At 42.1% G+C, this 25,763-nt stretch overlaps 1 protein-coding gene across 1 annotated transcript in view; it reads left to right on the forward strand.

Moving 5' to 3' along the window:
* The window catches only part of SH3RF3 (SH3 domain containing ring finger 3), a 1,332,803-nt gene that overhangs the window by 1,020,903 nt on the left and 286,137 nt on the right, over window positions 1-25,763 (forward strand). The window contains exon 6 of the mRNA XM_069204493.1: window positions 4,256-4,426. Coding sequence (XP_069060594.1) covers window positions 4,256-4,426 — 171 coding nt within the window. The remainder of the gene's footprint in view (window positions 1-4,255; window positions 4,427-25,763) is intronic.

Genomic DNA, 25,763 nt, shown 5'->3' on the forward strand with positions numbered 1-25,763 from the left:
CCACCAGGTGCTTCTCCCAGAGGAAAGTTTGTAACGCCCATTTAATCACCCACTTATCTAATTCACTCCATTTCCGAATATGCTGAATTAGTTATTTAATCTGTTCACAAAGTACACTATTTGGAATAGGTCCCACAGAACTGGAAGCCGTGCTTTGCCGGCGCAGTAGGAAATGAAATTGTGCCACTGCTTCCAGTACCATTGTCCCCACCTTCACTTCTAGCTTCATTGTATGGTGGTGAACGTTCAGAGAGTAACACATCTATAAAACTATTGCCAGAATCGTTACTGTCCATATTCATGTAATTGCGCTCTTTTTGGTTCTTCCCCTTTCTGTTTTTGAAATGTTTTCCATTCCCGTCTCTCTCTGCCCCGTCTTTTGTTAAAGCCAGGTACAGCTTAACCCCTTCTATCATGTCTGTTCTCCACCTCCTCTGCTCAGCATCCCATTTAGAATCTACATAGGTACATATAGCTTTCTTCTCTCTGCCCTGATATTTCCCTTTATCCCTTGCATGGGCAGCTCATTCCCAAGAATTAACTGCTTCGTATTATGCAGGTCTAGGAGGCGGTTTTATTTCATGCAGTATCCTTCTCAAATTTTCAATAACTCACAAATTAAATGTGCCATATTGTGGGAATCACAATGGACCTTCCTTTTTTCTGTGATCTTGTATCATTGACCAAGCCACACACATGTGTAAAGCCTTGGATTTATCGCTATATAATGACCTGGAATACCCTCGGGTGGTGCCATGTCACCTTCTCTACTGGGGATATGAACATAGCCTCTAAACAAATCTTATACAACTTTAAAGCATTTCATTTTCAAGTAAATGTCAACAATTACACAGGCCTTTACTCAGAAATAAGCACCAATCACCATGCAGCTCCTGTTGACGTTATAAACCAGTAGCAGTACTACACCACACCGACCAAGCTATACCAGCGCGGCACAATGTGACATAGATCTCACTCCTTGCAGCAGTTCCCCTCCTTTACAATCTGCACTCACAATCGCTCCGCAATATCACACACATATATAAAATGCAATACAGCAAACTTTTGTCTGGTCCACTAAAGAATTAACAGTTTCAAACACACAAGAAAGTTTCCAAAACACTTATGATGTAGTCTTGTCCTGCAGGGTATCACCTTGAGCAGTACAGCTTTACTTTGTGCATTAAGATCCACTATACCAATCTTCTCACATTCACACAAAGTAAACCCCTAACTTAACTGTGTTGTTGATGGTGCCCCACAACACACACAACCTCTGAGCAGACAATATAATATGGTGTCTTCTACACCTTTTGAACTCCCCCGGGATCTTAAGCCACGTCGGACCCGATAACCTCTTCAACTTCTTTATAAATCACCACATTCACACAGTGTGCAAAACATCTCAGCAATCCAACTTCACAGTCACTGCAAGCTAAGCGCAGACTGCTGCAATGCACAACCCTATTGATACTCACATTCTCGCTACCAATACGACTCTCTTCCAATTCTCTGCGACTTCGCTGATTCTCCAAGTCTGGACATGGGCACTAGGGTTTGGCTTTGGGTACTAACTGCTCTAGAATACCGTTTTAGTTCTCCCCTTTTCGGAAAGAGAACCATCCATATTTACTACTATTGGGTCTATCACTGGGCCCTATCTTTAAATCTGGAGTCCAAAGAATCATTTCTTCTCTGTTCAGAGGGATGAGGAGAACATACATCTTGTTACTTAGAGCCATTACAGTGTAACTCAGTGAGCCAGACACTAAGGCCCAGATTCTCAAAGGTTTAGCTTCGCTGTAGCTTTACTTTTTTAAAGCTAAAGCGAAGCTGAGCTTTTTTTGGCATTCATAAAGCAATGCAAATAGGTATTTTCATTGGTTTGTGTGGCAAAGTAATGCAAAGCAGCGCAAAACGCTGCTTTGCGGTCCTTTGCGTCAAGGGGCCATTTCATGGGTGGTACATGGGTTTCTTGACGCTAAACTCGATTATGAAACATCAGAAGAAAAGGGTTAGTGCCAAACATTAACATTATTGAAAATCAGGCGCAAAACTGAGAAATGCTTTCATTTCTACCTGCTTTTCCGACTTTTCATTTGTGCTACACTGTACAGCACACTACAAAGTGGGAAAAGCATTTGCACTTGTCTAGGCATAGTATTTTGTACAGGAAGGACAACTTTCCTGTACAAAACTTATGCTAGACTCACGCACACACCCTAGCACTATGGTGCTAAGGTGTTTGTGACGCACACAGCAGCTGAAAACAGAACCGGCGATAGGGAAAGGGGAGGAGAGTGCCACTTCTATGAGAATATGGCACTCTCCTGCTATCTCCTTGTTATGCAGCACAGCAACTCTGGGTGCAGCGCTTTGTTGCATGTCACCTACCAGAATCTGGGCCCCAGTCTCAGACACCATCTTAAAGTTTTGCAGTGCTTTAGTACAGACTCAAAGTCAAACTTACATAAATGATTCTCAAGGCCGTAGTATAGATGTACAAAATCACCAAAGGAGAGTTAAACCATTGCACAATATTAAACTTTACAAGCAAAGGAAAGACAAGGATCTCAATAGTGATAAAGCAGAAAACCAGAAACAAAGACTGAGGTCTTAAATCTAAAATCAAATTCTCCTGCCTAACCATTAAATCTAAGTTCTTAGAGAAAAGGGCCAGCAAGCAGAACCTCTGTAGACGTTTCTGTTAAGAGAGATGCAGCTGCACCAGCAGGGTCCACTCTCAGCAAAGGACAAAGGGAATCTGGCTCTTCCACTAGCTAAACCACACTTAAATCTCAATCCTTCCAGAGGCATACATCATTGCACAAACATTCTTACTAAAAAACTGGGTCTTAAAATTAATTGACGCTTTAACTTTCTGAAACCTTCTGAAGGCTTCTACATTGACCTTGTATACCCTTGCACTCTCAGGAATTTCAGAAAAGTTAACACCATCATCCCAGTTTACGCCTTTTCTCCTTTTGCTTCCCGCAGATCTTCTTATCTCTGGAGCTCAATGGGCTCCTCATTAATTTGGTCTCAGATCCTGACACCTGCAGATCATAGAAAAACATGCAAAAGCAAACTTCACGTTGAAGATTAGGCACCGAAAAATATGTGTGACCTTCAGTCCAGCCAAGCTAATGAAACATGAATATACTTTCAGGTCAAATTAAATCTATGGCTTATAATAAAAAACAAAATTATTATATAGGATAATACTTCTAAAACATTATTACATAACATGCTTTCAAAACAATGATTAAATGTAGTTTACTTAAAATGTTACATCCAGCTGTGCAATTTATTCGTTTGTATTGCAGTGCATCATTTAAATGAAAATGTCTCTTCATGTTATTTCGAAAAATAATCACCCTTTTACATTCATGTATAAAAGGCATAGTGGCACAGCCAAGCTATGCTTTCTCAGGAGGAAGGATTTGTTTATTTGGTTACGTAGTTTTTCTATAGATAAGACAACTCTTACCTGGGTAGGTGGTCAGTGCACTTACAAGAAACACATTGTGAGATCAGACATTACAACAGAACCAAAGGAGAGAGCACACAGAAATGAGAAGAAAACGGGGGATGGGAGAAGGTATGTGCTAATAAACATTAAAAGTTCCTGGCGACAGAAATGAGCAGTGTAGCTGGGTGGAGCACAGCCTTCAGATGAGCCAGGAAATGTTTAGGTGAAAAAGCGAGAAAGGCATTGAAGCTGTACTGGAGACCACAACGGCTTGGACTGCTGATATGAAACGTAATTGTTTAAACGGGACCTGAGTAAGAACAATACAACTCACTGGAATTAACAGTGTCATCTCTGTGGGAATTTATGGATTAGTGGAAACCATTTCAGAAATCAAGAGAATTAACCTTTTTGGCTTGTGAGGGATCGAGCAGTTGTTTTCCTGTTCTATTAACCAAGATCAGTTGAATTTGGAATGAAGTTCTTGTGAGCTCAGAAGCAACACATTTTTTTTTAAGTGTGCAAACAATTATGAAGAGCCTGTAGGGAGGACCTAACTGTGAGAATATCATCAAACTTAGAGTTTTTTAATATAGATTTGGATTCCATTGGCATACTGGTGAATAAAAGTTGTTTCTTTACATTATCCTCACTTTTTAATCATGGGTCTTATGGCTGTCTGATGAGTGTGCCTCTTTCTAAACTACAGCTTGTGTCATGCATCCCTTTTAAGGCCCAGCCCTGATTTGGTTTCTTTGTTTGATCTCAATGTTCTCTCTCCAGATATTTAGCACTCTACGCATATAAGCCTCAAAAGAATGACGAGCTGGAGTTGCGCAAAGGGGAAATGTACAGAGTCACTGAGAAGTGCCAAGATGGTTGGTTTAAGGGGACGTCTCTGAGAACTGGAATGTCTGGGGTCTTTCCTGGCAACTATGTTACGCCGGTTTCCAGGTAAGAGAATGGTCATGCGTGAATTCAACTAACCTTTTCCAAAAGCAACTGGATTGTCTATTTCTATAGACCACGTTGTACACCAAAACTGTGAAGAATGAAGTTTACTAAAGTTTCATGACAGTTCATTGAATGAACCCTCAAAACTATTCACATGTTAGAGTTGCATACATACAAAAATGAGGCAATTGCAGAAATGTTCTTTTCCTGATGATTTTCAGTAAAGCAGCACTACTATCCCTTACACTTCCAGTGGAAGCTGAATGGAAAGTTAGAGTTTTGATGGTGGTCATCCTGCAAGTTAAATCAAGCAAAAACATAACCATGAGGCTGACAGCATCACTGGGTCACTAGCCCTTGCTTACTCAGACCTGCCTAGCAGCAGTCCTAGTGATCTACAGACTGTGGCAGAGACCCCGCCTTTACCTCATGCATTTCTGAGGCAAGTGCAGCACCTCATTGTAGGAGCAAAAACAGGGGGAAATGCCCTAGCTAAAAAAAAAAAACAGAACATGCATTGGCAGAGACAATGTGTCTGGACTTGGCAAGTCTTCATTTTTTATTTTTTGGTTTTGAAAACATGCAATATGTATTAAAAGTAATAAATAAGAACATATAAATAATAGTGGCATGCACATGTTTACAAAAGAAATAAGCAATTATTCAGCTCGAATCTAAATAGAAAAAATAATCGAATGAAACAGAAATAAAAGCAATGATTCGCACTGGCACCAAAATGGACTACTTTTCAGATCAATGCACTCGAGTGCACTAGCAAACTTCTATCACTCGCAATGAAGAGAGCCAATGGCTGACGTGGGCAAACTCATTGCCACTTGTTTTTTGCTGTGGGGGATGCGTGAATGTCTTGTTTAACAAAAAAATGATAAAGATGCCTGACCGAAAGCTCCTCTGTGTATGTATACATCTATACATTTTATCATGAACTGTCTGGAAAACGTGAGACTTGCAAGAAAGCTAATGATGTCTCTAGGCCAGGCCTAAAAAAATGGCACGTACGAGAATGCTCTCGTAGATGAAAATTACGCATGGAAATGGGCTGTGTAAAACTAAAACAATTCATAAATAGTCGACTTAGCTCTTTATTTAGTTATTCTATGGCGGTTGAAGAGGTATTCTCTGTATCTCCCTCACATGACTGCTTCTTCTCTTGCAGATCTTTTGAGAGGCTTTGCTCGAGACAAATGTGGGCTGTTGTGTAGGTTGTGTTTCACCAGTAAAGCAAACAGCATGCTTGAGCCATCCTTTCCATGTGCCTTTTACTGCAGGTCAGATTTAAGTAACAACCTTTGGAGTATTATAGCTTCATTACCCATGAATTTACGGTGCAATATAGAGTATTTTACAATGAACTGGAAACTCGCTCAGAGTAGATTTCAATGATTAGAGGAAGTCGACCTTATTAAAAGAAATGAAAAGAAAACAACATTGTGCCTGACTCATCTTACGAGCTCCTTTTCCTCAGTTCCATCTGGACTGGAGGTTTAAAGATTTCTCCCTTATGTTTTCGCTTGATTTACAGTTTTCCTTTTATGGAAGCAGATTACCTAGGGTGAAAGGCGAGTTAGATATGTTCAGCGGGGGCGTAACAAAGCTCAGCCACCACGGTGTGGGAGCCCCTTGTGCTGCCACACAGTACCTGGCCTGAGTGAGTCCATAGGGGTGGGGCCTCCTCCATGGTCTGTGTGGGGTTGGAGGGGGTGCTAGTTTTGTTACACCACTAATGTTCAGATCCCCAAGTTGGAGCCAAATGTTTCTTTTCTTATTAGGTTCTACGAGAACCATTCAATCCATTGAATATTTCAGATAAAAATAAGTATTGTTGGTTAGCTATTAGAAGCGCCTTCTCAGGCCCTAGGGGCCTTCCACCCAAATGACTAACCCAGTCAGTCTTGCCACTCGTAATTTAAAAGATATGAGTTTATTTTTACCGATCTCTATTAAAAGAAAATCCAATCAAGGACTCTAAACAAGCAGATTAACAAAAGAGGTCACGAAAGCTTGAAACATCACCTCAGGCCTGAAAAAATGACAGATTTGCCATATTTGCCATATAAATCACCTGATGCTGCAGACCTGGCAACTTAAAAAAATCAAAATGTGAGGAGAGAAGGAGAGGGCTTGGAGGGGAAGCACATTTGCCCCCTCTCCATCAAACTCACTTTTAGCCCATTCCCCCACCAAAAAAACGCCTGCTTAGGCTGGTGCCAATGTACTGAGTTGTTTTCACACCTTTTAATGGACATCGCATGTTCAAAGTCTCAAAATAAGGTGGAAATTCACTCTTTGCAGCAGTTTCCAGCTCGTCTTCCCAGCGTATGATATCAGCTCCTCATCGGGTGACCATGTGAAGGGAGCCAATATCATGTGACACAGTGGCACTGTATGAGTTGGCAGGTTTGCTCCTGCATGTTATTCTTGGCTCAAAAGGATGAGCATTTTTAGGAACATTGCATTTGGTGTGCCAAACATCTCTTAACACTTTGTAAATGTAAACTGGTCACATTTCAGCTGTTGCTTTCTGTATTCACGTAAGAAGTGAGAACTCTGTATTGATATTATTAATATCTGAAATGGATGGGTTGGAGGAATGGTTTTGTCTATGTCAGGAAACAAGCAACCTATGTATTTTGATGTAGCGCTAGGCCATTTTTGCTTTCAATTTTCCAAACTTCTGTTATCCGATGGACCTTTCTTACTGAGTGAAAGGGTGAAGGGAGTTTCCAATTAACAGTGTAACACATTAGGCTATACAATGAGGACCAGGAATCAAGAATAAAATTAAGGCGTTTTATTACAAGTTAACAGTCAGGTTAATATCTAAAATCATCTAGCTTAGGGCCTAAACTAATCTTATTAAGTAAATCAGGGAAAATCTCAACAGTCGCGGGAAATGTTGAAAGAGTCGAAAATCTATATGCACTTGCATATCAGGGAAGGTGTAAGCATTTTTAGAAGCTCAGTCTAGAGTCTTCTAGAGAAAATTTATGCAAAAATAGAGAAAACGTAGAGGTCTGACCCTATCAAAGTCCAAAGGAATAGTCTCCTCAGCAACCTGTGTGTTCACTCGTTAATACCACATAAATCTTCTAAGTAACACCCCTCATTCACGCCATCAAGGATTCCATTGTCTTCTCCATTCTCACATGTGAACAGCAACATTTGTGAATTCTTCCAGACCAGTCCAGAGAACAATGTCAGCCTTGATCACCTGTGAATTTCTGATATTTTACTAAATAGAGACTGTCAGTTTATACTCCGTTTATCCATGTTCCTCATCAAGGTCTCTTTCTCAGGCTCTCTATCACTAATACCATGTACATCTATTCCCAAGCTAATAGTTCATGTGAATGCTCCTGCAACGAAAAAGGAATACATGCAGAATTAGAAAAATAATATTTCATATTGAAAGAAATTCAGGCCTAGTCATGTCAACTTTAATCATATAATTGCACATTTAATGTGTCAATTGTGCACATATAACTACAAATATATATTAGAATGTCTACATAAAATCTAATTAAACTTGTATTACAATTTGAGATAAAAACAATGCAACTTTTGAATAAACAAGTGTAAATACAACTGCAAAGTACATTTTAAATGCAACGTGAACACATTAGTGCACATGTTTACATTAAATTTTCCTGTTTTTAGTGTAAAATACATTTCATTAATGTGAGGGTGGTTTCTCACCCATTTCAAAAGACTACGTTTCATTTAATAAACTTAAGGCACACAAACCAAATGATTTTCTAGTTCTTTAGTGAATGGTCTCCAGTATTGTGTTCAAGTGCAACACTTTACATTAATAATGTTAGATCACACAAAGTATGTAGTGCTAAATGCACATATATATTGCATACATTGTGACGTGTAAGGGTGGAGCCAAAATTATGCTGATCCAATTTAAATAGAAATAAAAGGAGGTGTTAAGAATGACTTGTTCTTTTTCATGAATATATTTTATTTCACAAATGGTGCCAGTTCAAGTTTACAGCACAGCCTTCTTAAAGCGATAGTTATTGCAAAAGGGTGCTTAGAATTAAAAAAAGGTCCTGGACATTTTGCTTTTCTTTTCAAGTTCTTATATCTTGAATAGTAGCATGTAGATTGAAACCCTTCAAAAGTACCTACTAAAAGTTCATTTAGTTCTGTTATGCTGTTTTCTGTTGAAAAACGATGCCCATAAAAACGTGTGTGAGAAAGTTAGGCGCTCTTTGGGGTGCTAAAGTCAGCAGAAGCTCCGATGTGGGATAGGTGCTCAAATCCTCCTTCTACCAAATGAAATAGCAAAAAAGCCATCCCGTTTATTCATCAACTTCTTCATGCAGCTCTGTTTGGCACTTGGTTAACCTGCATCTCGACTGCTGCAGCTTTCTGTTCCAAGGCACTACCTGCCTAACCAAAGCAACAGAATGCAGCACAGAACTCTAGAGTCCACCTCATGCACCGCCTAAGGAAAATACAACACTCCACTCGCCATTACCAAAACCTCTCCTAGCTGCAAGTGAAAGACAGAATCATCTTCAGTATCCTTTGCCTTGCCTTTAAGTGTCTCTGTGGTTCTACACTTCCCTGTCCTCAGCACAAAATAAAGGTATGTGATCTTACCAGGCTCCTGTGGTCATCTGCCCTCTACCTTCTCCATACTTCAAACTTCCAAGTGCACATCAAGGTGACCAGCGCTCTCAATGGCTGTATCCCACCTCTGGAACAGCCCCCGCTCCCATCCTCAAATTGCCAACAACCTCCACTTCTTCAGAAAACAATTAAATCCCTTCCTGTTCTCAGCTCTTTACATCTCTTTTCTCTCCTTGCAGTCTGTAAAGTGCCTAAAAGCAATTCACTTCTGCATTGTGCACGTTATAAATGTGCCTAAATAAATAAGGAAAAGATGGAATTTAAAGTTATAGTAAGTACATCAGAAAGACCTTAGATGCAAGCAGTGAAAAGCTAGTACTAATAAACTCTGATGATCTTAAATGTCCATTGCAAAGAGTAGATTAATTGTGCAGAGTGCCCTGAACGGATATTGACGCTCACTAGCTGCTGGAGACCTTGTAGCAGGTGTGTGTCAAGAGCAGATAGGAAAATGGTCTGTTTCTAAGAATCTGGTGGTATAAAAGGCATGTCAGATCCAAAGCTTCTATCCTTCCAGGGTGATTATGCATGAGAAAATTATCATCCCCTTCATCTTCATCTAAAATGGGAGTTATTTGCATATCCTTCAATTAGTCCCACATCTTGTCTGTCTTTTGTGCTTTTTGTTTTTTGAGATCATAAGCGAATTAATTAGAAAACGGGGAAAGACAATGAACATTTCTACATTTCTTTACTTAGAACAAAGATTAATTTAATCCACACTTCAAATGCCCATGCCGAGGTTTACATCCTGCTATAGAGCTGCATGAGATGACTTACTATTCTCGATTCCCCACATATAGATTTTAATGTATTGACAATAACACTTTTAAGGTAAGATTGCAGTTATCCTGTAAATTATTTTAAGGTAGTCTTTAAATATGCCGCAGAGGAGATTACCGAGATACTTATCTTTGATGCAGAATAGCTTTTCCTTTCCTAAAAGCCATTCTGCCCTCGGTGTGTAGTGTGTGTAACATTTGCCTCTACGGCATTCCTTACGAGGGCCACTTAATTCTCATTCTCATTTATCTGATAGTGGCTTTCAGTTGCTCAATCGGAATAATGCAATCCACAGGAGCACCTTGGTTCTGTTTTATGTCACCCGCAGCCGCCATCTCTGGGTGCAATCTCGGGTTAAAATGATGAATTCCCAGGAGAAGTGGACGCGGAATTAATTATTCTATTGGAAATTCCCATTCTCAAGGAGACCTTCCACCTCCCATTTGTAATTCCCTGGTACATTAACCACATAGTTACTGATACTTGCCGCTGCAGATTTACCAAGAGAATTACGAGGTCACTCTTAACGGGGGTCAGGGCCGGTTTTAGGGCTGGTGGCGCCCTGTGCGACAGTTTATTGTGGCGCCCCCACCCCATGACCTCCTCCTCGGTTTCACTCACTACCACCTAGCAAATATGCCCCTCATCTCTCCATCACTCCTCGTTCACATACATTCATGTGTTTTAAAGCACTTGTAAAGTTTGGCTTTACTAATCCACTCAGCTAGCCACTTAAAATATAGGGGCATATTTAAGACCCCTTAGCGTCATTCTAATGCCACATTAGCATCACTTTTTTACACTAATGTGGCGTTAGAAGGCCAAAAACGCCTGCTATATTTTACGCATTGCGGCACTTTGTAACACTTTGCGCTAGAATATGCCTGCGCCATGCATAATGTATGCAAAGGTGACATTCTCCCGTTAGGGAGGGACAAAAAAATGGCGCAAAGAAATCTGATCGATTCCTTTGCGTCATTTTTTTCCGGCACATTTAACGCCTGCTTAGAGCAGGCGTTGAAGGAGACTTCTGTTGGTTACGATGGGCCTCTGGGTGCTTTGCAGGATTAGCATCAACATTTTTTACGCTAATACTGCAAAGCGCCGGACTAGCGTTAAAAATTCTGACACTAGTCCCCTAACTACCCCCACGTTGCGCTGTATTGTAAATACAGCGCACACATGGTGGCGTTAAGGGAGAGCTAAGGGGCGCATGAACAGTGGTGCAGCACTGTTTGCAGCGCCACTTTTTTCAAATCTACCTCGTAGGGCATATTTAAGAGCCCCTAGTGCCATTCCAATGCCACACTAGGGTAATTTTTTTTTAAGCTAATGTGGCATTAGAAGGCCAAAAACGCGTCACCGTATTTGCATAGTGGTGCAATGCATGCATTGCGCCACTTTGTAACCCTTTGCGCTACATTATGCCTGCAGCAGGCATAATGAATGCAAAGGGACCGCCCCCCCGTTAGGGGGTCCAAAAAAATGGAGCAAAGAAATCTGTCAGATTTCTTTGCATCATTTTCTTCTGGCACTTTTAACGCCTGCTCAGAGCAGGCATTAAAAGGAGGCTTCCATTTGTTACAATGGGCCTCTGTGTATTTTGCAGGATTAGTGTCAACATTTTTTATACTAATCCTGCAAAGTGCCGGACTAGCATAAAAAATTCTAATGGTAGTCCCCTAACTACCACCATGGTGCGCAATATTTTAAATATGACGCACACATGGTGGCATTAGGGGGGTTCTAAGGGGTACAAGAAAAATGGCACAGCACTGTGTGCAGCACCACTTTTTTAAAAATATGCCCCTTAGGGCAGTGCTTAATTTGTAAATAAAAAGGTGCCGATACCCAAAGCCCTCCTCTTGAACATGTGGCTGCTCCAATTAAATGTGTAAACACGGAATACAGATGCAGCATAATCCTAATGCCATCTCGGGCCTCTTCAATCCATTTCCAGGCACTCCCTGCCCCTTCAGCTCACTCTTGCGGAATTCTGCTTTTTCCCATTGTGGTGCTTTTTCGGGGTTTTTTTCCTCCGTCTTTTTCATATGTGTCTTTTTCTCGCAGTAAATGCTTGAGGCAGAAAAATAAGCACTGGCCCTCAAAAATAAGTGCTGGTGCTCCGCACCAGAAACATCAAGAACAAATTAAGCACTGCCATAGGGGCATATTTAAGAGCCCCCAGTGCCATTCTAACGCCACATTAGTGTAATTTTTTTACACTAATGTGGCGTTCGAAGGCCAAAAACACAGCGCCATATTTACAAAGAGGCGCAATGCATGCATTGCGCCACTTTGCAACCCTTTGCGCTACATTATGCCTGCGCTGGGTATAATGTGTGCAAAGGGTGCATCCCCCCGTTAGGGAGGGCAAAAAAATGACACAAAGAAATCTGTCAGATTTCCTTGCGTCATTTTTTTCGGGCACTTTTAACGCCTGCTCAGAGCAGGCATTAAAAGGAGGCTTCCATCAGTTACAATGGGCCTCTGGGTGCTTTGCAAGATTAGCGTAAAAAAATGTTACGCTAATCCTGCAAAGCGTCAGACTACCGTAAAAATTTCTGACGCTAGTCCCCTAACGTCCGCCATGCTGCACCGTATTTTAAATATGATGCACACATGGTGGCGTTAGGGGAGCACTAAGGGGTGCAAGAAAACCTTTGCTGCACTGTGTGCAGCACAACTTTTCTTAAATATGCCCCATAGTTCAGTTTTTTGCAGCAGGCATATTAACCCTCTGTGCTACTTTATGTTGAGTCAAAGCTGCCACTAGGCAAAACTCCCATCTCTCTCTCTAGCAGGAACATTAATCACAAGAGGTATCTTGACATTTTAATTGTTTCTTGAAAGCTAAAAGCACAAAGAACTTTTCAGCAGGTGCTTTTAAATCTCAGGTTTAGGAAGTTACTGCTAAACACAGCGCCCTCCGGAGGTCAGCGCCCAGTGCGGTCACACCGCCCAAAAGCCGGCCCTGAATGGGGCTATTTGTGTTTTTTCATTGCTGTTTCATTTGTTTCTTTCTCTAAATTGAAATTCACATTTAGCGACTTTTCGCTTTTGTTAACTTCAGTCCTATTTAGCTCTTTTCCACTGTTCATCTCTGCAAATGTCTTGCTCTTTAAAATATTTTTAAAATACCAAATCTCCTTTTATGCAATAACCTCTGCTTATACACTTCTCTAACCACAGGTTCCATGGTTATTGAGGACAATATATGTGTAACTAGATGTTGTATGAAGTGTACGCACTTGTAGCTTGTCTGGGTGGGGGTGGTGGTACTAACTTAGCATTAAATTGTACTGTGGGCCTGATTTAGAGTTTGGTGGATGAGTTAATTGGCCACAAACATGAAGGATATCATGCCCGCCTTATTTCAAGTGTGTTATATCCTATGGAACTTGTAATAATGGGATATCCATCACATAGGTGGCTGTGAGATATGAAGTGATGAGCCTTAGTTAAAAGAGACAAAACATCCACTTTTCAATCTCATGGAGCTGTTTCATGAAGACACGTGCATGCACAGGACACTATGCATCCCTGCCAGTCCCAGAACAGGCATAGCCGAATAGGTGAGGGAGAAAGGAGCAGCTGAATGTTGACTGAACACTGAGAATGCACACTTAGAATCTATGCTAAATGCACATATGTGTTGTGTATATTGTGACTGGGCAATAGCCAGTCGTCAGCCAAAAACTGCAAGATGCCCTGTCCACTCAACTCTGAGTAACCTCAGCTTATGTAGAGTCAATGGAACTGTTGCCTTTCAGGGGGCAGAGCTTAAGATGGCTCTTTTATGGAAACACCCTACCTCCAATGCACTGGCAAGAACGGTATCAGAGTCCCTGTCCTGTGCGAAACGTATCCTCTGCCGTCTTTCTCATCAGCTTTTTTGATTCCCTTGACTGGTATGCATAGTAGTCCTAGACTAAAAACACCCACAAGCTGAGAGAACCCTTAGGGATGCTGTCCTATTCTTTCTTCAAAGACAAACCCTGCCAGTGCATTTATTTTTGAAAAACAAAAGAATTGCCAACCAGTCCTTAGGTTTCCTCGGCATGCCGAGCGGACTTTAATTTTTTTTTTGTAGAAAGTTCTTCCACCATGTTGGCAGACGTTTTGCCAAAAGCGCCCCACAAAACATGGGGCAACTCCACATTAGGGGGGGAAGACAACCAACTACGAATTAGGTCTTAAGTCTAACCATGGGCATAGTAAAACCAATTTACAGGGTTCATGGAAAAAAACTTGAATGAAGAAGATGTGTCTGGAAACTGACTAGAAGCCCTTCTTTTTCCATTCCCAGGTTACACATCACACTTTATTTCATCTATTGAATTTTTAAGTCTCCTTTAATAAAAGTGATTGATCACGACCCATTATCAAACTTCACTGACCATAGTTATCTGTAATGAACCAAGGAAAATGCCACCTAATTATTTAGTTTGCTACAGGCGCAGCATAAAATTCATCACGAACATCGCCTACTCCATTGAAATGTAAATAAAATGTTTAAAAAACAATTGTATGTACCCTACTGGCTCATCCACATGTAGAGTTTAATGTATTCACAATAACACTTTTAATATAAGATTGCAGTCTGCTGTTGTCATAGATCTTCTGCGGAAATTGTCTGCTGCAACCACCTTGCTAAGCACAATTTGACTCTTTGGACTGTATGTAGGGCACGCGGAGGAAGAAGAAGTCATACTGGGTCAGCTAATTCAAGTAGTCCAAGAGGACTTGACCTGATTCTGAGTGCTGTGGCAGGCATTCATTGTCTTCTGTGGAAGAAACATTTTCAACATAGAACAGAAACAGACAGATTAATAGGTGAATTAAAGACATTGTGGACACCTCACCCCCGGAAAGCAGCCCAGTGAAATGTAAATAGATTGCTGTGCAAGTCAGTCGGTCTCTTAAGGGTGACTCCAAGAGCCTCAACTGCAGTGAGGAGAAGAAGGCCCACAAGCAGTCAGATCACATTTGAGAGGGCTAACAAAGGAGCCCTGCTCCCAGGGGGCAGGACTCAGACTGAATGAATCGCAGTTGGGTGACTCACAGGGATTTTGTGTGTTCTCTGTGTATGCTTACAGTTCAGCCTCAGGTCTCGGCAGCGTTGATACTGGGGACTGTGTTCATATTTTGAATTTTTGGGGGTTTTGCTCTTCTAAACGCCTGCAAACTTTAACGAGGTGCACCGCTTGTATCTCTTTCTCTGTGAAAATGTCAATTTAAACTTGGGAAAAAACGAGGAGGTCTGCGCTGATCCGAACAGAAACAAAAAGGACAAATACTACACTACACATAAAAAATACTCAATGCTCCAAATAGACGCATAATTTATAGGCGCACCATATGGTTGTCCCTTTCTCATTCCAAGTCGGCATCACAATGCACATCACAGGAACATCACTGGCACACTTGGAATGACCCTACCAGACACTAAGGGGCATATTTACAAGAAACTGGAGCATCAGTGCTGATGCACCAGTTTTCTTGTGTCACCCCTGCCCCACCTAACAACACCATGGGTGTGTCCTATTTACAATATGGTGCACCAGGGCGCATGTTAGGCCAATAGCATCTACATTTTGGACGCTATAGTGGCACTTTGCTGCACTAGCCTAAAAAAGGTTGATGCTAGTGCAGCAAAGTGCAAGGAGGCCCATTGATTAAAATGGGTGTGTCACTTTAATGCCTACTTTGGGCAGGCTTTAAAAATGATGCCAAAAATGGTGCAGTGAAATCTTGTAGATTTCACTGCTCCATTTTTTGGGGGCCTCCTAACGCCCCCCTTGCATATATTATGCCTAGTGCAGGCATAATGTGGGGCAAGGGATCTCAAAGTGGCGCAATGCATGCATTGCGCCACTTTATAAATATGGCGAGGTGAAAATTGCCTCCTTTGCCACATTAACGTACAAAAATGACTTAGTGTGGTGCAAGGAGGCACTAGGGCCTTGTAAATCTGGCCCAAAGTATCACTACAGCTAAAAACAGAGAGCAAGCAAGAGGCCGCAGCCTTGCCATTGTCTAGCCTCCCCGAACTGCCTGAGAAGCTGTGAAAGCACTGAGTCGTTTAACTGTTACCTTTTTAGACTTGTGTAGGACTGATGGATTTTTAAGCCCCATTCTCTCACAGGAAATCCACTTTCTTGTGCCGTTGGTCTGCATGACCAGAATTGCAATTTTGGGCTGGTCTCTCTTACAAGGGAGCCTGCAGACACGTCACTGGCTCTACATACCAAACATAGCCGCTTCTCTGCATCTCTGTGTCTGTTCAGGGAGGGACCCCCAGTGTGCCTTAGGAACACTTTCAAGGCAAACGTTAAACAAGCTAAGTTGTTTGATCTGAAGATAAATATGTATTTTAATAGGTTTTTGGCATTTTTCTACTCAAACTGTCCAAGGACAACAGGAATGTTTTTTCCTAGTGAAGTGCTTAATTTGTAGACAAAGAAGTGCCGGGGTCTAAGGTATTTCACAGAAGGCACTGCAGCTTTGACAACTCGCAGCCCCAGAGATTGTTATCCAAAGCTAGTGCCACTGATACTTACTAACCATCACACTCCACCAAATATCAACAAATCTGTCTCACCGAAAAAAAATCCCAGTTATCCAGGCTGTGAAAAGGGCCTCGGTGACCTGGTATTTTTATTTTTTTATTGTATATTCAGTTGTTACACATCATTGTGCTCTGTGAAAAAAATAGACAGACCCGCCATCGTGTGGTAGGCTACCAAAAATACATGGAGGTAATAACAAATAAGTGTCCTTGCTGAGCATGGAGAAACACCGGCACAAATTAGGCACTGCTCAAATCTAAGCAACTCTCTTTGAATAATTCTGGGCATTTCTAACATCTGCATAAATATCACTCAAGTGTATGACTTCAGACATCATGTGTAACTGCAGTCGGTTTTAGAGGTTGGATGAGATGCACTGGTTATGATCATAAATCTGACAGAGCATGTTTGTTTTGAAGGCATTATTGAAAGTTGATATGTTTCTTATTGATTTAATGTTCATCTTTCAAATCTTGGCTTTGAACTTCTACAGGCTAATGCTACACTGTAGTCTGCAACAGTCAGTTGGCCTACTGCAATTTTGTGGAAGCTGACAGGAGCAATTTCATGTAGATGCCTGATGGATGTACTCATTGAAAAAGAAGAGTTTTATTTTTGCCTAAAATGTCATAAACATTTCCATGCATTGGCTACAGAAAGTCACTGAATGCCTTTATTGAGCGCACTGAACCTTTGTGTACAGACCCTGAATTTCTGATGTGGAAGGTGGAAGTACCTTCTAGATTTATGTAGACGTTTTTAAGGTTTTTCTCAGGTACTGCACCACGGGCCTCATTGCCTGCAGGTTAGGTGTCATGACTTGACTGTTATCAGACTAGAGTTCTCATTCACATTGTTTATATCACCCAAACCTCACAACATACGACCATCACTTGTCATATGGTAAACGTTGCATGCCATTCTCACTGTGAATCACATTTGAAAACAGTGCTATCATTTTAACAATTTGTCCCCCCGCAAGATCCCAACTTTTTGCAACCTCACTCACAAAAACAAAGACCCATATTTACAAGAAGGTGATGCATAATAGATGATATGCCCCTTTTCGTGCCCCCCCCCCCCACTACACCTAACAAGACCATGGTTGCGCTGTATTTATGATATGGTGCACCATGGTGGTCGTTAGCACAATAGCATCAAAATGCATGATGTGCCCCTTTTCGTGCACCCCCCACGACAACTAACAAGACCATAGTTGTGCCGTATTTATGATATGGTGCACCATGGTGGTCGTTAGCACAATAGCATCAAAATGTTTTAAGCTATTGTGGCGCTTTGCTGCACTAGCATCAAAAATGTTGACGCTAGTGCAGCAAAGTGCAGGGAGGCCCATTGACTACAATGGGTGTGTCATTTTAACACCTGCTCTGAGAAGGCATTAAAAATGACAGAAAAAATGGCTCAGTGAAATACTGTAAATTTCACTGCACCATTTCTTCGGGCCTCCCAGCAACGGAAGGCCCCCCTTGCGTACATTATACCTGGCACAGTGTTGCAAAGTGGCGCAATGCAAGCATTGCACCAATTTGTAAATCCGGTGTGGCAAAAAAGCCACCTTAGCACCAAAAAAATTACGCTATGGCAACGCTAAGGTGGCGAAAGGTGCTTGTAAATATGCCCCAAAGATCGAGCTACAATAGTGTCCAATGGAGACTGTTTAGGATGCAAGAAACATGTCAGTGTATGTTTCAGAAGACGTGTCTCTTAGCCCTGCTGTATTCCTAACACAACCTGAAATTAGAGGGGCAAACACCTACCCTACCCACTTGCCTATTAAGTCATTGTTAAGTCATTGTTGAATTTCTGACCGTTGGGCATTTCGGGTTTCATTTTAAGTCTTCTTTCTGTTACCTGAGCATCACAAAGTTTGAAATGTCAAGTGGCTCTATGGCTTGCAGTCTTTGGACACATCCCACCAGCTGTAAGGTGAGGAACAGCAGGATCCTTGCAAGAGGAGAAGAGGCATTATGTTCCAAAGCCCACACTTTTGCCTAGTTTTTCAAGCCTTCCATTTTAGGCCTGATTTGAAAGCATAGCTGTATCATTCTGCTTCAGTAACTGGATTGCAAAACATCAGGAACTATTTTGCATCTCAAAGGTGCAATGAATCATTACACTTCAATATATTTATCTTATAAATATATACAGAAAGCAATTGTGTTTTGTTTCGTTCACTTCTACCAACTGCTGTAGGCTTTTAAAATATTTTAGTTAGTGCCCAGCCTGATTTATTTGCTTTGCTACTGCTTGTTTTTTAATTACTAATGAGGAGGCATTTAACAGTATAATATCACTAGATCGTGCCAGATGCTGCTGAAAAAAACAGGAGTACCTATTCTCTTTCCTTGGGAAACATTTTTTTAAGTTGCATCTAAGATTTGGTTTTTATAGTACATTAATATGTAGAGTTGACTTTCGTCAGTCCCTTATTCATGACTGGATGGCTTTCTTGTCTATCTCAGGTAGGGTTTCATTAAATAGTTTTCTCCCTTATTCTTGTCTTGAATAAACCTTTTCACCGTTGTTTGAGGAAATAGCTTGCCCCTCCCCCCCTTACGTCAAGGATTTTTTTTGTTTATCTGTTAGCATTGAATGGGAGCACATGACATTCCTCACTCTCACCCTTCAAACAAAATTCACCCCTTACTTACCGTCACTTGGCTGTTGCTCCCTTGCCCTACTCCTCCTCACTCCACTTTGTTTTTATATATTTATATTTAAATTATTTTTGTGGGGACACAGCAGCTGAGCACTGCCACAAGGATGCTTGCGTCTGTGCTTTTAACAGCATCCCTGTGCAAACTTTATTTTTTAATGCCTGCGCCGAAATCTTGGAATGGTACATGAAGAATAAAGTATAAAAAAATACATCAACATGGTTGTCTTGAAGCCACACACATGCAGATGCTTGTTCAAGCACTGGTGGCCATCTTTGAATTAACATACTTATAATTTAGAAAAAGAACATTCCAAGGAGCCTGTCTGTGCTTTCACATGCATGACTTTGTAAAGTGGATATTGCTGAAGCATTTGCATTCTTTGCAGAAGTCAATGGTCAACTTCGAGTCATCAGATCTTTGGACCCTGCAACAGGTACAACTCAATTTCAAAACAAACCAATTAAGTTAAATGTGTATGACCAATATGGCCATGCAAGGATAACTCCAGTCAGGAATAAAGTCAATGGGTTTATTACAAACTCATGCTCAAAGTCATGTAGACAACCCTCAAGACAAAATTATAAAGATACAGGATCACCAAGGATTTCCCAGGGCGATGAAGTAAGTTCAGGTGAACTAACATTAATTAAACTAAGCATTCAATAGGTAAAGTGCTGAATATTAGGAAGATTATCTGAGACACAGAAATTAAGCATTGCTTAGGTTAGACCAGCATCAGTCAATTTCAAATCAGCAGAGTTATTATTTAGCTACGCACAGGGAAAACCCTACTATTGGCCAAATTAAGGAATAACAGATGCGGTGTAGAACACGTGGGCAAAAGACTAAAAAGACAAAAAGAATTTGGAAAAAGGTAATCTCAGGCAACAGAGTACTAATTAAAGTGGGCAAAAGATCATTAAAAAGGGAAGGCGTCAGCATGCCAGAAGCTCGATCAAGAGCCTTCTGCAGGGATTAGGGAGAAAATCTCTATGTCTCAGTGGGACATCTCAAAGGGACAAAGGAGAGAGGAAGTTACCCCTCCAAGGGGCCTAGTATACAGGGTTCTTCATCAGCAAGAGATCAATCTGGATTCAAAGTGGGAATCTGAAAAACTCTGACCAGAATCCAACTGGTCCTGCAACAATCTGATTTGCTCTGAGAGACTGTCCTCATTACATTGAAGGGGCATCATCCAATAGCAACCGATCACACAACTCCAGGTTGCAAGAATGGGACATCTTCCCAGGTCTGTCATGGGAACCTCATCCAGCCATGTAGCTCCACATGGGATTGAAACAACTGTATATGATACTAGTCCATAGTTCAGGATGTTCAACATTCAAGGACACTGTTTAATTTCTCTCTTTGTCTAAAACAATAAGGGTCTATTACCAACGCTAGTCTTCTCATGGAAATTAAGTCTGAAAGAAAGTTCACGTTATGAAAATTAATCAACATTTCCCACACAGTCACGAAATACAGGCCTAGCTGGTGTCACTTAGGCTAAGACAAGTGACTTAACGCAATATATATAATAATTAATACATTCTAAAAAACACATTCAATAATCAAATTGATAAATTCAACTTTAATAATGCTTCATTAATATACAAGTTACAATTACTTCAAATGAAATGACTCTGTTAATACACTTCAATCAGTATAGCACAGAAATGCATTTGTCTATTTTTGACCATGTATTTGCATCATTTATCATTAGAAATTCAATATTGTTCAAATACATCCTGTTAGTCTAATGTCTAAATTATAACATAATATCAATTAAATCTTTCAAACATTTAGTTTATCACCAATACCACCAGGGTTTCTAACATTAGTCTGAATAAATGCATATTTAAATGGCTTCTCAGTGCATCCTTCTGCACTCAATCTATTAGTACTTTGGTTAACATAATCAATCAATCAGTTTTTGTAAAGCGTGGCTACTCACCTGTGAGGGTTTCAAGATGCTGGGGGGGAGGGGAGGCGCCTCATCAGAAGAGCTATGTCTTGAGGTTCTTCCTGAGGTTGGTGAGTGATGGGCTTTTTCTCAGATGCAGGGTGAGGTTGTTCCAAATCTTCGCTGCAGTGGAGGTGAAGGATCGTCCTCCGGCGGTGGTTTTGCAGATGCAAGGGATGGTGGGCAGGGCCATCTGGGCGGAGCGGAGGGATCTGGTGGGGGTGTGGAAGGAGACGCAGTGGTTCAGGTAGGCTGGTCCTGCGTTGTGTATGGCCTTGTACGTGTGGGTGAGAAGCTTGAAGGTGATTCGCTTCTCAATCAGTAGCCAGTGGAGGATCCTCAGGTGTTGGGAGATGTGTTCTTGGCGAGGTCGGTCCACAATGAGTGTGGCTGCGACGTTCTGGATGAGTTGTCGTTTTTTTATGTTTCTAGTCGCGGTGACGGAGTAGAGGGCGTTGCCGTCGCCGAGCTTGCTCATGACTAAGGCGTGGGTGACTGTCCTGCGACAGTCTGCTGGGATCCATCTGAAGATCTTCTGAAGTTTGCGGAGTGTGTGCCAACAGGAGGAGGTGACAGAGTTTACCTGGCGGATCCTGGATAGGGAGGAGTCGAGGATAATTCCTAAGTCGCAAGCGTGCTCAGTCGGTGCAGGGGGATGGGGGGGCGCTGAGGAATGTGGGCCGCCAGGAGTCATCCCAAACTGAGGTGGCGTTTCTGAAGATGATGAGCTCAGTCTTGTTGGAGGTGAGCTTGAGGCAGCTTTCTCTCATCCTGGTGGCGATGGCTTCCATTCCTGAGTGGAAGTTGTTTTTAGCCGTGTCCGGGTCTTCGGTGAGGAAAATGATGAGTTGAGTGTCATTGGCATATGACACGATGTTATTAACATGGCTTATGACGATGACAGAGAGAGGGGCCATGTATACGTTGAAAAGTGTGGAACTCAGTGAGGATCCTTGGGTGCCTCCACAGTTGACTCCTGTGGGTCTGGAAGTGTAGGGCAAGAGTCTGACTCTCTGCATTCTCTGGGAGAGGAAGGAGTGGATCCATTCCAGGGCACTTCCGCAGAATCCTATGTCGTGGAGTCTGGTGGGAAGAGTGCTGTGGGAGACCGTGTCGAATGCTGCTGAGAGGTCGCCGAGTATGAGTGCTGCGGTCTGGCCGCGGTCTAGGAGTAATCGGATGTCGTTGGTGGCTGCCAGGAGGGCTGTCTCCGTGCTGTGGTTGCTGCGGAAACCAGACTGGGAGCTGTCCAGGGAGTTGTTGGCCTCGATGAACTTCTGAAGTTGTGCGTTGATTGCTTTCTCCAGTACTTTGGCAGGGTAGTGTAGCAGCTAGATGAGCCTGAAATTCTTTAGTTCTGATGGGTCGGCTGAAGGTTTCTTCAGAAGAGGGCGTTCTTCAGCGTGTTTCCAGTCCTCGGGGAAGGTGTCTGTGTTGATGGAGCAGTTGATTGTGTTTCAGAGCTCAGGCAATGGATGTGCTGGCTCTGATGTATATGTGGTGTGGGCCGGGGCCCGAGGGGGCTCCCGAGTGGGTGCTGTTCATGTTGTTGACTATTTCCTCTGTGGTGAGCTTGGCCCGCATGTGGATCGTCTGGGTTGCTTCGTGGGGGAGGTGGGGTGTTGTTGGTCAGTCACAGATTCCGGTGCCAGGATTTTCTAGGAGGAAGCGGTAGGCGATGTCCTGGATCTTGTGGTGGAAAAAGGAGGCAAGTTTGTCACAGAGGTCCGATGACAGGGGATGCTGGTGGCTTCGGAGGGGGGATCTGTGAACTCGTTGATGACTTAGAAGAGTTCCTTAGAGTTGTGTGCGGAGGAGTTGATGCACTCCCGGAGTGTGTCCTTCCTTGCGTTCTTGATTTTTCGTTGGTGGGTGGCGGTTGCGGCTCACAATGAGGCGAGGTCTTCGCTGGTTTGGCTGTTTCTACATTTTTTCTCTAAACGTCTGTGGGTACGCTTTGAATCTTGGAATTCAGTGGTGAACCAGCTGGCTTTCTTAGGTATGCGTTTGGCCAATATCAGCCGTGAAGGGCTAGAGTGTTGGCTCATTCAGTGATCCATGCGTTGAGATTGCCCGCTGCTTTGTTGGCGTCGTCAGAGGGAGGGATTTGGCGAGAGATGAGGTGAGTTGTTTGTTGGTGATTTCGTTCCATTTCCTGTGTGTGTGGGGTCCTGGAGGTGTGGGTGCGGCTGCTGGGTGCGGTGATTGTGAAGTGTATGCAGCGGTGGCCGGTCCAGTCTGGGGTGGAGATGGTCTTGATGGTGATCCGGTTGCTTGAGGTGAAGATGGGGTCCAGTGTGTGTCCTGCGATGTGTGTGGGTGCGGAGACCAGCATATATTGTCACATATTGATGACTTCTGTGACATGAGGGACAGTACTAAATTATCAACTACTTCTGTCCCCCCTTTGATGGGTAATCAAGCCATCACAACAGCTCAAAGTTTCAGAGACTTATTCAGGCAAGAACTTCTGTAGTCCTCTAACGACTTAATGTTATTATAGCATATACTTCTCCTACTATCCATTTCACTCTTCTCCCTTTTCTGTCTATTCTTTTCTCTCTTCATCTTCAGCTTCTTGATCAATTAGCAAAGATAAACTGCAACTAGGGCACACAGAGATATTATCAATAAGGGCCTCAAGATGTTTCCCACATTTCCTCTCCCTAGGTTTCCAATCCATCTTCTGATAGCTGAAAAACCACTACCTATTGCTTCCCATTCATCTGTCACTGTTACCTCTTTCAGGTCCTGTTTCACGCCAGTCACCTTTGCAATGTATTTTATTGCCTCTTTACTATTGACAGGTATGTAAGTGCAACACAGTTGAGCATGTATCATTTTGCAAACTCTGATTTTCTTTGTGAGGAGTATGTCTAACACAAGGCGATTGTGCAAAACCATTGATCTCACAGCAACCATTTATGTGTCCATTAGTACAATGGAACCTGCAGTGTCTGTAGATAGTTTATCCACTATTGTTGACAACTTTCTAATCTTGATTTCATTCAAGATCATATCTACTGATGGAATTCATGCACCAAAAATATCTCTTACAAGCTCTTCTCTCTTGACTCTGGAGTTTGATTTTTCATCCCATACTGGATCATTAAAATGGTCTATTTGATAAAACTTTTGGAAAACTACTCCCAGATAACATGTATCATAACAGGCTTTCTGCAGCTTGTAATAGCCATTTTCCCACTTATGAAATAAACACCTGGTATGGCTGGATCTTGTCCATTCAGCATGAATGTCCAAACACCCTTAAATAAAAACACATGTCTACATTCACTTGTACAAAAAGTGTGTCAGACTTTGATCTAGGTCTATACACATAATTTCCCTAAATGTTGCCAATCTAAGACCAGGAATCCTTGATTTCTAGCCACTGAATGTTTTGCATCCTTTTCCCAATTTTGTAAAACTATTCCCTTTTCTATTTTAGCCTTTTAGTTCTTCTCCTCTCCTCAACCCGTCCAATGAACTCCTTTTTTACTGGGCTAAGAATGCAGGTCAAAATATTCTTGTGGTTATGAATTGTACCAAATGTCAATGTAGGCTCAGAGAAACCTTCCAGAGGGTCAATGCTTTTCATCTTTGCAGTGTTAATCATGTGTTTCTTAATGGGACAATTGAGAACACTACATCATAATTTGAATTGAAGTATTGATCATATTCCTGCTGACACAAAAATGTTTATAAAAGACTACCGGATATTCCATAGGTTAGAGAGAAACTATGATATGTGTTTCCTTCACTCACTGATGAAGGCGTTTGGCCAATGTCAGCCGGTAAGGGCTAAAGTGTCGGCTCATTCAGTGAGTTTCAACTCTGTGCAAACGTAACACTCTCTAGCATCCATGGTGTCAATGTGCTCATAGAGTAGTTTATAATACACATTTGCAGGTAAATCACCCCTAGAACCATTAGTGAGTACATATTTCTCATCTTTATACAGAGGATCCTGATTTGCAAAGAGAATTGCTAAGTTTGGGTCACTTGTGGATGTAACTGTCTCTGAGTCACTTGTTACGGGGAAGCTCAATCCAATTACATTAATATAATCACCATTCACTACTACTAAACAGATACATATGTGTTGGACCTGGCCCTTTTTGTTCATCCCCAGACTTTTTGCCTCCTTCCCCCTATTTTTTCTGACCTCTTTCTGTTGGCTCTAGGACTCTGAGCACTTTATCACTGCTGATCAGTGCTAAAGTGCAGGTGCTTTCCCTTCTAAAGTTGGTATGATTGGCTCATACCTATTTGGCATATTTACTTTACCTGTAAGTCCCTTGTACAAAGGTATCGCTATGCCCAGGCCTGTAAATGAAATGCTACTAGTGGACCTGTAGTGCTGCTTGCACCACCTACAGAAGTAGCCTTTCAAAACTGTCTGAGGCCTGCTAGCGCAGGGCCTGCATGCACAGTTTTCTGCCACAGGGCCCTGGCATCTAAATGTACTTGCCAGTCCCAGAACTCCCCTTTTACTACATGTAAGCCACCCCTAAGGTAGGCTCTAGCTAGCCCTATCGGCAGGGTGCCATGTATGTAGAAAGCAGGACAAGTGCCTGGTTACATGGCCTGTCCTGTTAGTGACAAACAGCTTATTTGGTTTCTCACTGCTGTGAGTGCTGCCTTCTCATAGGATTGCATTGGAAATGCCCTGC

Source organism: Pleurodeles waltl, chromosome 8, assembly GCF_031143425.1.
Source record: "Pleurodeles waltl isolate 20211129_DDA chromosome 8, aPleWal1.hap1.20221129, whole genome shotgun sequence".
NCBI lineage: Eukaryota > Metazoa > Chordata > Amphibia > Caudata > Salamandridae > Pleurodeles > Pleurodeles waltl.